The sequence below is a fragment of the Cnephaeus nilssonii genome (genome assembly GCF_951640355.1).
Source record: "Cnephaeus nilssonii genome assembly, chromosome: 4".
NCBI lineage: Eukaryota > Metazoa > Chordata > Mammalia > Chiroptera > Vespertilionidae > Cnephaeus > Cnephaeus nilssonii.
The window spans coordinates 76,584,253-76,596,687 of NC_137075.1; the positions used below are offsets into that span (position 1 = coordinate 76,584,253).

The window sequence follows — 12,435 nt, forward strand, 5'->3', positions numbered from 1 at the left end:
CATTAATTCTGCATACTAGTAGTTACTGCTAAAAGGTCTTTTGATGGCATGAAGGAGCTCTTGTTCTTATCAAAGCACCTAAAATACTACCAAAATGAAACTTAGGTTCTGTGGAGAAGCAGGCTTCATATTTATAATAAAGATTAAAGGAAAAAACATCAAATTCTATTAAGATTAGTAAAAGTTCTGCCAGAATATGGCTTGCAAAATCAAAACCAAAATAATGATAGTAATAGCTAATACCACAGTAAAAGCAAAATTAAATGACACGGGCTTAAGTTCCTTCAATATTTAAATAATATAATAAAATAATATAATTATGGTAACCCATTATTGCTTTAATTGACAAAAAAGTCTTTATATTTTAATAATGTACATTTATGTCCTAGAGGATTACAGAGCAGTAAAATAATTCAAGAACTTAGTAATTAGTTCAAAAAAAAGTAAACTGAGTTGTATTTTGTGAGGAAGATGAAAAACCTTTTACAGAAGAAGGGGGTGTTGAGTTTTGATCCTGTTCAAATGAAAATGGAAAACTAAAATCATCTTTTCCAGCTCCAAATGTATGAGTTGAAGAGTCTGATGGAAAAGAAAATGTAAAGGCATCTTCTCCTTCTGGCTTCCCAAATAAGTTTCCTGAAGAAAATATATACACAATATCATGCTATTCATGTTACATAATTTGTATAACCTACTAAATTACAGTATATAGCTTACAATAAATAGGATAACATTGAATCATTTATCTATTATGCAGATATTTAACTGTATTTCTCTTATGTGCAAAGTAATATCCTTTGTAGTATGGAAGGTTATAGAGATTCAAACTTAAATTCTACTTTAAAGTAATTTGAACTCAAGTACATAAAGAAGTAGTATATAAGGTGGAAGGAAGGGTAAAGAACTCAAATGGAGAATATAGCACAGAGGCACAGAAATAGGTATGCATAGGAAATATATGGGTGACAGAAATCAATTCAGCTTTCAGGAGCACTGAGAAATAATAAAAAGTTATTAAAAGGGAATAAATGAAGATAAGCTTGGAAAAACTGCTGAATTTCCAGCTACAGAACTGGACCTCATTTGGTAAGTAAAAGAAAGCCACTAAACATCTTCAAGAAGAGATATGACAGGACTTGTACTTCTTTATATAAGAGTTACTCAGGAGAGAATATGTAGAAAGGCTGGAAGAGGAGAGTGTCTAGAAGTAAAAAGAACAGAAAAGAAATGATAAAAGCTTGGCCTTACCTAAAATTGCAGCAAAAAGAATGGAAAAAGAAATATTGGATCTAAGGGACATTGCATAAGTCAAATGTATTCAAATATTATTTATGAGTAACTACAATTACTGCTAATGACATTGGTCTAGGACAGTGATGGGCAACCTTTTGAGCTTGGTGTGTCAAACTTCGCCAAAAAACTGAGCATAACTCGGGTAGTGTGTCACTTTGAGGAAAAAACATTATTTCGCAAATGTTTCATCCTTGGCATGTGGCCGCCTCAGCGGCCGCGTGTCATCAGAAATGGCTACACGTGTCAGTGCTGACATGCGTGTCATAGGTTTGCCATCACTGGTCTAGGAAATGACAGAGCAGTGAAAAGGGCTCTATAGTTTCAAAATAAATTTTTAAAAATCAATTTTACATAAAAAATAACAATTCCCAGAATTGTTATTAAGAAAAAAATATTCTTTTTCATTCATTTTATTATTTAATACTATAGATATATTTCAACATCTTAATTATAACTATTGTTAAGTTATTTAAAATGTACAGTAATCCAAAGACTTACCTGAAACAAGTCTTTTAAAACACCTATATTTCTTCATAGAGAGTACATTAAGCAAAACAATTTAGTTTGTGCCATTTAGAAATTTCATATATTTTTAAACATATTAGTTATTTCACCCTAAATAAATCTGAACCAGCCAGCAGTAGGGTGAATGGGTGGGTAGATGTATGGATGGATTGATTACAGATACTTGAGTACTTCCTCTCTGCCTTTCTCACTTTATTGTTCCACTGACATTCAGTAGACTTAAGGAAGATTGATATAATACAGCTATAGGTCCAGAAAGAACTAAAATATTGGGGAGGAGAGAGAGAGAGAGAGAGAGAGAGAGAGAGAGAGAGAGAGAGAGAGAGAGAGAGAGAGAGAGAGAGAGAGAGAGAGAGAGAAAGAAAGAAAGAAAGAAAGACACACACACATGATGATCAGGTGCCTCCCACGAGTATCCCGACTAGGCATGCCCTGATCAGGAAATCAAACCAGCAACCTTTTGGTGCATAGGACAATGTTCGACCAACTGAGCCACAAAGGCCCGGCTATACTTAGTTTCTAATGTCAACAGGTATTTTAGATATGAAGAGATATCAATAATAGTGTCAGAAATAAGGTCAGATGGTTTCACTGGTGAATTTTACCAAACATTTAGAGATGAATTAACACCAATCCTTCTCAAACTCTTCCCAAAAAAAATCAAAGAGGAGGGAACACTCCCAAACTTATTTTATAAAGTCAGCATTACCTTGATACCAAAACCAGAAAGGACACTACCAGAAAAGTGAAGTACAGACTAGTATCCCTCATGAATATAGATTAAGGTGACCAGATCGTCCCGCTTTTGCAGGACAAAACTGATTTTTAACAATTTGTCCTGCGTCCCACGGCGTTTTTCCAAAAATAGGGACTTTTTAAAAACGCTGTGGGACGCGGGACAAATTGTTAAAAATCGGTTTTGTCCCGCCAAAAGCGGGACGATCTGGTCACCTTAATATAGATGCAAACTACATATCACTTACCAACTTCTTGTTGTGATGAGAGAGGATTTAAATTTCCTGCAGAATAGTGTTCATTAAACTGAAAAATAATTTCCATTAAGTATTACTCATGAAATCAGTAAAACAGTATACATAGCATTTATATTTGAATCTAAAGTCTGGTTCTTCTAGTAAGCATAATCAGAGTAGACAAAACAGCAACATTCTATATAGTACACTATTGTACTTAAAAAGAGATTTCAAAACTTATCATTTGATTATATTAAAATATTAAAATAATGCTTATATTAAAATAAGGCTTATTGATTTGATTCTTGGCACAGATAAAATATTAGCAGGCAACATATATTTTACTAAGGAAGTTCCTACTTTGGAATATTAATAAAACCTAAAATTCTAATTAACTTTTGCTTTATTCTGAAGCCTCTTTTACAAATTAGGTTCTTAATATTGTTTTCCTGCCTATATGCTAAGTGAAATAAGCCAGTCAGAGAAAGACAAGTATCACAATATCTCACTTATATGTGGAATATAATGAACAAAATAAACTGAGGAACAAAACAGATCCAGAGACATGAAAGCATGGAACAGACTGACCAATCTCAGAGGGAAGGGGGGCAGGGAGGAGGGCAAGAAGAGACTAACCAAAGGATTTATATGCATAATGCACTATTGGACACAGACAATAGTACAGTAGGCCTGGGAGGGAGGTCCAAAGGGGATGGAAGGGTTCAAAGAGAAAAAAAAGGGGACATTCTAATACTTTCAATAATAAAGATATATTTTTGTAAAGTAATAGGAAGTATGATAGCTTCACATCACTTCAGATCAAGTTTTGCTGCCAAAGCCTGTTTGCTCTGTCAAACAAGCTTTTAAAAAATGGAATCATGGCCTTAGCCTGCTCAGTGGTTAGAGTATCAGCCAGCGCACCAAAGAGTCTAGGGTTCGATTCCAGTCAAGGGCATGGACCTGGGTTGCAGGTTCCATCCCTGGCCTCAGTTGGAGCATATGTGGGAGGCAATCAATCAATGTTTCTCACATCAATGTTTCTCTCTTTCACTCTCCCTCCATCCCCCCTCCTTTCCACTCTCTCTGAAAATCAATGGAAAAAATATCCTTGGTGAGGATTTAAAAGAAAAAAAGGAATCCTTACAACAGTTTTCTGTTCTTTTTTAACTTAATATTGCATTATGAGCATTTTTAATGTTATTATTCTTCCAAAACCTGATTTTAATGGCATTTTAATATTTCTCCATAGTAACATACAATGCAGTTTCTTTTTAAAAAAAATATATTTTATTAATTTCAGAGAGGAAGGGAGAGGGAGAGGGAGAGGGAGAGGGAGAGGGAGAGGGAGAGGGAGAGGGAGAGGGAGAGGGAGAGGGAGAGGGAGAGGGAGAGGGAGAGGGAGAGGGAGAGGGAGAGGGAGAGGGAGAGAGAAGTATCAGTGATGAGAGAGAATCATTGATTGGCTGCCTCTTGCACACCCTCCCTCCCCCACTGGGATATAAGCCCGCAATCCTGGCATGTGCCCTGACCGGGAATCAAACCATGACCTCCTGGATCATAGGTGGATTCGATGCTCAACCACTGAACCATGCCAGCTGGGTGACATACCATACAGTTTCAATCATTCTTTTATTTTGGATATTTAAGTTATTTCTATTTCTTTTTCTAATAAAAAGCACACCTGAATACTGTTATGCACAGATTTACATTTCTTTGACAATTAATAAGGAAAGCTGTTTTTCCCAGAGATTTTATAAATCATTTGAATTTCTTTTTCAGTGAATTATCTAGTCACTATATGGACTTTGTCCATTATCTCTATTGAGGCAGTAATTTTTCTCATTGGTACATATATGCTCTTTACATATTAAACATTAAAATACTTAATGTCACATTATCATTTTACCTTTAAAATTTTTAACATGTGAAAATTTGTATGTAACCAAACCCAAACTTAAACAATTTTTCTTTTGGCTCTTCTTCCATTGTTTTTGTGCTTAGAGACTCAATCCTTCCTCCTCTTAAGCTCTCATAATTTTCACCTACCGTATATTTGCTTTGAAATGTTTTATTTATTTATTTATTTATTTATTTATTTATTTATTTTTGTTAATCCTCACCTGAATATATTTTTTCTGTTGCTTTTCAGAGAGTGTGTGGGAAGGAGGGAGGGAGGGAAGAAGGGGGGGGGGGCGGAGAGAGAGAGAGAGAGAGGGAGAGAGAGAGAGAGAGACAGCCATCCCACTGAGCTACACCAGCCAGGGCAACACTTTTATTTAATGAATCTATAACTTCTATTGCTGTACAGTGTAAAATGAATGCCCAATTTATCCCTACTATTTTGTGATCCCATATTTATCATATTCTAAACTCCTTTGTTTCAAGATTTTGGAGCCCATACCATTGATCAATCTCTCAATCCTTGGACCATTATCATACTATTTTGACTGCTCTAGGTTTATAGGATGTTTATTATTTAGAGAGTGAAGTTACACCCACCAGTATTCTACTTCATGTTATTTATTCTCTTATTATTAATGTCCATAAGATCTATAATGGTATTCTCTCTTTCATTCCTAATGTAGTTAAATTGTCTTATCTTTTTGTCAGTCTAGTAAGGAGTTTATAAGTTTTTAAAATATTTTTTATTGATTTCAGAGAGGAAAGGAGAGGGAGAGAGAGATAGAAATATCAATGATGAGAGAGAATCATTGACAGGCTGCCTCCTGCACAACCCACACCAGGGATGGAGCCCACAACCTTGGCATATGTCCTGACCAGGAATTGAACTGTGTCCTCCTGGTTCATAGGTTGATGCTCAACCACTGGGCAGGAGTTTATAAATTTTGTTAATATTCTTCAAAGGCCCAACTTGGCTTTGTTAATTTTCTCTGTTTGTTTTCTATTTCATTGATTTATCTTTCTTAAGACATTTTATGGCCCAGATTATGATCTGTCTTGGTGAATGCACCATCAGTTGCTGGGTGTGGTGTTCTATAAATGTAAGTTAGATCAAGGGGATCAATAGTGTTGTTCTGATTTTATAATGTACATTTATTGACTGTTGTCTAATTATATAAATTGCTGACAGATTTTAATTGCTTAAAAATCTCCAACTTAGTTTGTGTTTTTACCTATTTATCCCTTAATTCTGTCAATTTTTGTTCTGTATTTTGATGCTGTTAGTAGGCATGTACACATTTGTCATTGTTATATCTTCCTTAAGGATTGACCCTCTTATCCTTATAAAATGCTCCTCTTTATCTCTGCCAATATTCTTTGCCTTGAAGATTACCTAAAATGATATTATATAGCCATTGTGACCTTATGCTTACAGTTTTCATGATATACCTTTTCCATCCATTTACTTTCAATCTGTCTTTGTCTTTATATTTAAAGTGTTATCTTGTAGATAACTTATAGTTGGGTCATGCTTTTTATCCATTCTTACAATCTTTACCTTTTAATGGAGTGTTTAATCCATTTATGGTGAATGTAATTATTTTAAAATTTCATATTTTTGTCAAACATTTTACTATTTGTTTTCACTTTGTTCCTATGTATCTAGTTATGCTGTTCCTTCTCTGCCTTCCTTTGGGCTAAATGTCGTCTTAGAATTTCATTTCAGTTTATTACAAATCTTATTTTTTTTAACATTTTTATTATTCTTGGTCAGAAAACTTAGTAATTATTATGCCAATCTCATTCCTTAACCCCACTACAAAATCAAAACAAAAGATTAAAGGTAAATCAGCTTGCCAGGACTCCAATTAGAATTGGATATTTATAAATTATTTGGGGAAGAAATATATATTTACAATATTTTCTTCCTATACAGGTATGTCATATATATTTTGATATATTCAATTATATTTTTTCTTTATCCAAATGGACATATTTCCTGCTAAAGTTACATACATGTATTTTGCATTTATGTTACTATTGTAAATGAGAATTAACTAACTGTAGTCTATTTTTTAATTCCCCTAGGGATTACTGTTTTTGAAATAATCATTTAGATAAATTAAGATCAAAGTTGAAGACATAAAATACTACAAAATGTATACTAATACTACATCATCCATCAATAAATTTATAATTTCAATATTTTAATATTATGTATTAGATATAGGAATAAAATACTCTAATCCACATAAAATTGGCTGTGACTAAATTAGATAAGCAATAACAATATAATATTTATATTGTATTACATTGCTACTTATGGCATTAAATGGTTTGAACTTTTCTAAGTATTTTATATACATAAATCCATTTAACAGTAAAAAACCCTATGGTAAAAGTTATTATTTCCATTTTACAGATAAAAAATAGAGTCTTACATACCCAAAATCCTATATCCAGTATACACCAAGTGGTCTGGCTTCAGAGTCTGGTGTTAATCACTATGCTATGCTATCTCTACTAATCAAATAAAGTACATAGTCTTAATTTTCAGTTTCAATTGCTAAATACAGAAATAAGTACTTTATCATGATTTCTATCACTGAACAGGAGAAATCACTATTAGACGGAAATTCTTTAGGTCTTTTAAAATTATTTGATTATAATGTTGTTATATACAATCATGTAGATAGAAAGACCAACTAATAACCTGGAGTTTTTACACTGTGAATATAGGAAATTTGTTTCGAAGTTAAACACATACAATTCAAAGCCAGATTAATTTTTAAACTGCCTTTAACTGCAATTCAAAGCATTCCTGCCCTGAGATTCTTTTTTTTAAATAAATATATGTCAATTTGGGGCACCTGAAGTTGAAAACAAAAAATAATGGGTGAATTTTGCTATATTATCAATATTCAGAATCTTTTTAAAAATTGCCTTTGTCCCAAGATAGTTTGGTACTAAAGAATTAAAATTCTTTGAGGTTCTAGTGTACATTTTTTTTTAGAAATAAAACTTTAGCTTCTCATGTTACCTTATCTGATGAGATTTCTGAATCAAATATAGAAGAATCAAATAAATTCAATCCAGGTGATCTAGAAGTATAACTCATAAGAAAAGAAAACCCAGGGGATTCCTTTTGTATTTGATCTTCAGGCATTATATTTCTGTTTCTGTTATAGAGAAATAAGAAATCACCAAAACGTTACAAACACATTATTTAATATTGCAGAGTGGTAAGTACCATAACAAATGGCAAAGAGCAGTGATTTTCAACCTTTTCGTCTCATGGCACACATAAACTAATGACTAAAATTCTGCAGCACACCAAAAAATATATTTTTTGCTTATATGACCAAAAAAAAGTAGGTATAATTTTGATTCATGCACATCTAACAGCTATTGTTGTGTTGTAATTTTTTTATTTAACCATCTAAGGGAAAAGAGGTTAGTGTCCATCAAAACAGTCAGGTATTGCATGTTTTAAAAATTATTGCCACACACCAGTTGAAAATCACTGACATAGAGGTAAGAATTGACACAATAGGGAAAGGGAGGAAGTAGCTACTGAAGTGACAACCTAAGGAGAAAAAGATGGTTTAAGGTGGAAAATAATGTTAAATTGAGTGGACCAATTAATTATGGAATGATAATAATTCCCACTGAGAATACACTGTTAGGCTCTATTCTAGGTATTTCCATCACCACTAAAAGTGCTTTATTCCTCCAAATAACCCTATGAAATAGGTATTATTATTATGACTTCCATTTATATCACTTCTATTTTACAGAACCAGATTTTAATGCATAGAAAGGTTAAATAATTTGCTCCAATTAATGTAGTGCCAGAGTTGGGATTTGAATGCAGCAATCCAGATTCAAAGTTGAGACTCTTAACCTTGATTCTGTAGGTCCTGAAAGCCAGTCACAAAATTATAGTCTTTATGAGAAGCCAGTCATTACAGATTGTTGCATAAGGGAGTTAAATAAAAAAAGATTTGGGGAAAATAATTAGACAAGACAGTATGTAAAACAGTGGTTAAAAGTGGGGATTCTGGAAGCAAAACTGCCTGGGTTTGAATCTCAACTCTAACACTAATGAGTTGTATCACCTGTAATTCTGTTTCTTCATCTATAAAATAAGGATAATAACGTACTTACATCTCATAAAGCTGTTGTGAATCTTAAATGAGTAATATTTATAAATTCTTAGTGCTATTAAGTGTTTGTTAAATACATAGAAATCTGAAGATAACTTATATAACTACCTCTATGACCATTAATGAATCACTTAACTTCATAGATAGCTTTTCTCATCCATAAAAAAAGGTTTTAGCATATGATTGCCATATCCTTTTACAGTTCTTGATTTGATGATGAGTCCCACTTTGAACATGCTATGTTTGAGTCAACAGTATTACATTAATATACATAAAACTCTTACTAGCAATTTAAAATACAGCTGTAGAACCCTGGCCAATGTTGCTCAGTTTGTTGGAGCATTGTACCATACACTGAAAGGTTGTGGGTTTGATTCCCAGTCAGGGCAGGAGGCAGCCGATTGATGTTTCTCTTTCACATCTATATTCCTCTCTCTCTCTTTCCCTTCCCCTCTTTCTAAAAAATAAAAATAAAAATAAATCAGTAAATATATCCTCAGGTGAGGATTAAAAAAAATTTAAATATAGCAGAACACAGGTGAGAGATTCCTGATGAAGTGAAATCTGTTTGACATAGGTTTTAGAGGAATCTCAGGGATCAGCATTAAGGAAGGGAGTGAACTATAAAAGGTCAAAATGCAGCACTATTTTCTTAGCTGCAAATTAAAAATCTATGGTTTTCAAAGTTAAATAATCATTTTAGAGATATTTATGCCTATTGATGTTAGTTACAGAAAAGCAATTCTTGCTTTAGACATTGCAACGTAAGGAAAAATGACTGCTGTAACATTATTCAATGATGTCTACAATCTACCACATGGGATAACAGCATTTTAAATTTTCCACAGGGTTTTTTTTATCCTTTGGAAAATCTTAAATATATAGACTATTGCACTAGGTAAGTACTCAGGATCTATGCCATCTTCAGCTAAATGTTGCAGGAAAAATGGGGTAGAAGATATATGAAACAAGAATGGCAGAATGTTAATAACTGAATAATTGTTCAAACAGGGTGATAGATACATAGCGTCATTATAGTAGTGTGTATCTCCTTTGTATATATGACATATTCCATAATAAAAACTTTTTAAAGGTATAGGCATTTTACTATTCCTATCAATTATTTATGTAACTCAAAACATAGATTCTTTAATCATAATTATTAATTAAAATCTTACATTTCAAGTGGGGGTGTTTTAGAGAACAGTAATTTCTCCAAAGATTCGGGTGTTTTCACAGCTTCAGGAGTTCTTAAAAATAAAGGAATTTCAGCAGTCTGTGGAAAATTCTCAGCCCTTTCTTCTACTTCATTATTACTATCTATTGGTTTCCCCAAATGTTCTTCATGTATAACCTGCAAATTCAAAGTAACAGAAAATTATAAAAGTGAACATTATTGCATTAATAAACTCACATATATAAAAATGTGTGAAGTGGAAAATACCATATTAATGTATGATAGTATCATTACACTAGAGGCGCCGTACAGAAAATTTGTGTACTTGGGGGGTGGACAGGAGTCCTCAGCCCAGCCTGCACCCTCTCGCAGTCTGGGAGCCCTCAGGGGATGTCCAAGTGATGGCTTAGGCCCGCTCCCCCCGGAGAGCGGGCCTAAGCTGGCAGTCGGACATCCTTAGTGCTGCTGTGGAGGCGGGAGAGGCTCCTGCCACGACCGCTGTGCTCGCCAGCCATGAGCCCGGCTCAGGGTTTCTGGCTGAGCGGCACTCCCTCTGTGGGAGCCCACTGACCACCAGGGAGAAGCTCCTGCATTGAGCATCTGCCCCCTGGTGGTCAGTGTGCATCATAGCAACCGGTCTTTTCACCATTCGGTTGATTTGCATATTGGCCTTTTATTATACAGGATAAGTAAAATAAGATGAGTTAATGAAAGTAATTGTCCAAACACACAAAATATATCTGTCCAAAACGGGGGAAAAAGAAAAATTTCCACATCATGCACTGGGTTGAGTTGTATATGGTATCTCCTTGAAAGGGAGAAATAATTTACTTCTAAGCAATATTGCTCTCATTGCATATGTTCTTTGCATATTTTTTGCCTTTATAAATTCACTAGAGGCCCAGTGCACAAAATTTGTGCAGGGGGGAGGTGTGTCCCTCAGCCCAGCCTGCACCCTCTCCAATCTGGGACCCCTCGAGGGATGTCCAACTGCCCGTTTAAGCCCGATCCTACCTGGATCAGGCCTAAATGGACATCCCTCTCATAATCCAGGACTGCTGGCTCCCAACTGCTCTCCTGCCTGCCTTCCTGATTGCCCCTAACTGCTTCTGCCTGCCAGCCTGATCATCCCCTAACCACTCCCTTGCCAGACTGATTGATGCCTAACTGCTCCCCTGCCAGCCTGTTTGCCCCTAACTGCCCTCCCCTGCAGGCCTAGTCACTCCTAACTGCCCTCCCCTGCAGGCCTGGTCCCCCCCAACTTCTCTCCCCTGCAGGCCTGGGGCCCCCCCCAACTGCCCTTCCCTGTAGGCCCAGTCACCCCCAAATTCCCTCCTCTGCCGGCCTGGTCACCCCTAACTGCCCTCCCCTGCAGGCTTGATCGCCCTCAACTGCCCTCCCTTGCAGGCCTGGTCCCTCCCAACTGCCCTCCCCTGCTGGCCTGATCGCCCACAACTGCCTTCCCTTGCAGACCTGGTCCCTCCCAAATGCTCTCCCCTGCTGGCCATCTCGTGGTGGCCATCTTGTGTCCACATGGGGGCAGTCATCTTTGACCACATGGGGGCAGCCATCTTGTGTGTTGGAGTGATGGTCAATTTGCATATTATTCTTTTATTAGATAGGATTAGATAGGATAGAGGCCTGGTGCACGGGTGGGAGCCAGCTGGTTTGCCCTGAAGGGTGTCCTGGATGAGGGTGGGGGTTCCCTTGGGGCATGGGGCAGCCTGGGCAAGGGGCTTGTGGTGGTTTGCAGGCTGGCCACTCCCCCCGGTGACCCAAGTGGAGGCCCTGGTATCTGGGATTTATTTATCTTCTATAATTGAAACTTTGTAGCCTTGAGCGGAGCCAAGCCTCTTACTCACTCCATGGCCGCAGCCATTTTTGTTGGGATTTATTTATCTTCTATAATTGAAACTTTGTAGCCTTAAGCAGAGGCCAAGGCAGGCCAGGGCTGCGGAAACTTGGCTTCCTCCATCGCCGGGGGCAACTCACGACTCCTGCTCTCTCCAGCTCCGTGGCTGCCGCCATTTTTGTTGGGATTTATCTTCTATAATTGAAACTTTGTAGCCTTGAGTGGAGGCCTGGGCCCACCAGGATGTGCGGAAAGCTTGGCTTCCTCCATTGCTGGAGAAACCCAATCCTCCTGCTCTCTCCATGGCCGCAGCCATCTTGGTTGGGTTAATTTGCATACTCATTCCTGATTGGCTGGTGGGCATGGCTTTTGGGTGTAGTGGAGATACAGTCAATTTGCATACTACTCTTTTATTAGATAGGATTATACTACTTTCTTAGCAAAAATTGAGAACTTAAATAACTAATTTTCCTTTACAATATTTTATATGCTAGCAATGTGGTTTCTAAAATGTTTGTTATACCTAATTCCATTACAGAAACAGTTTGA

General features: G+C 36.2%; 1 protein-coding gene across 1 annotated transcript in view; it reads right to left on the reverse strand.

Moving 5' to 3' along the window:
- Positions 1–433: 433 nt before the first annotated feature.
- The window catches only part of LOC307098870 (protein SIX6OS1), a gene marked incomplete at both ends in the record, with an annotated part of 46,847 nt that continues 34,845 nt past the window's right edge, over positions 434–12,435 (reverse strand). The window contains 4 exons of the mRNA XM_079769995.1: positions 434–636; positions 2,802–2,859; positions 7,732–7,870; positions 10,036–10,211. Coding sequence (XP_079626121.1) covers positions 434–636; positions 2,802–2,859; positions 7,732–7,870; positions 10,036–10,211 — 576 coding nt within the window. The remainder of the gene's footprint in view (positions 637–2,801; positions 2,860–7,731; positions 7,871–10,035; positions 10,212–12,435) is intronic.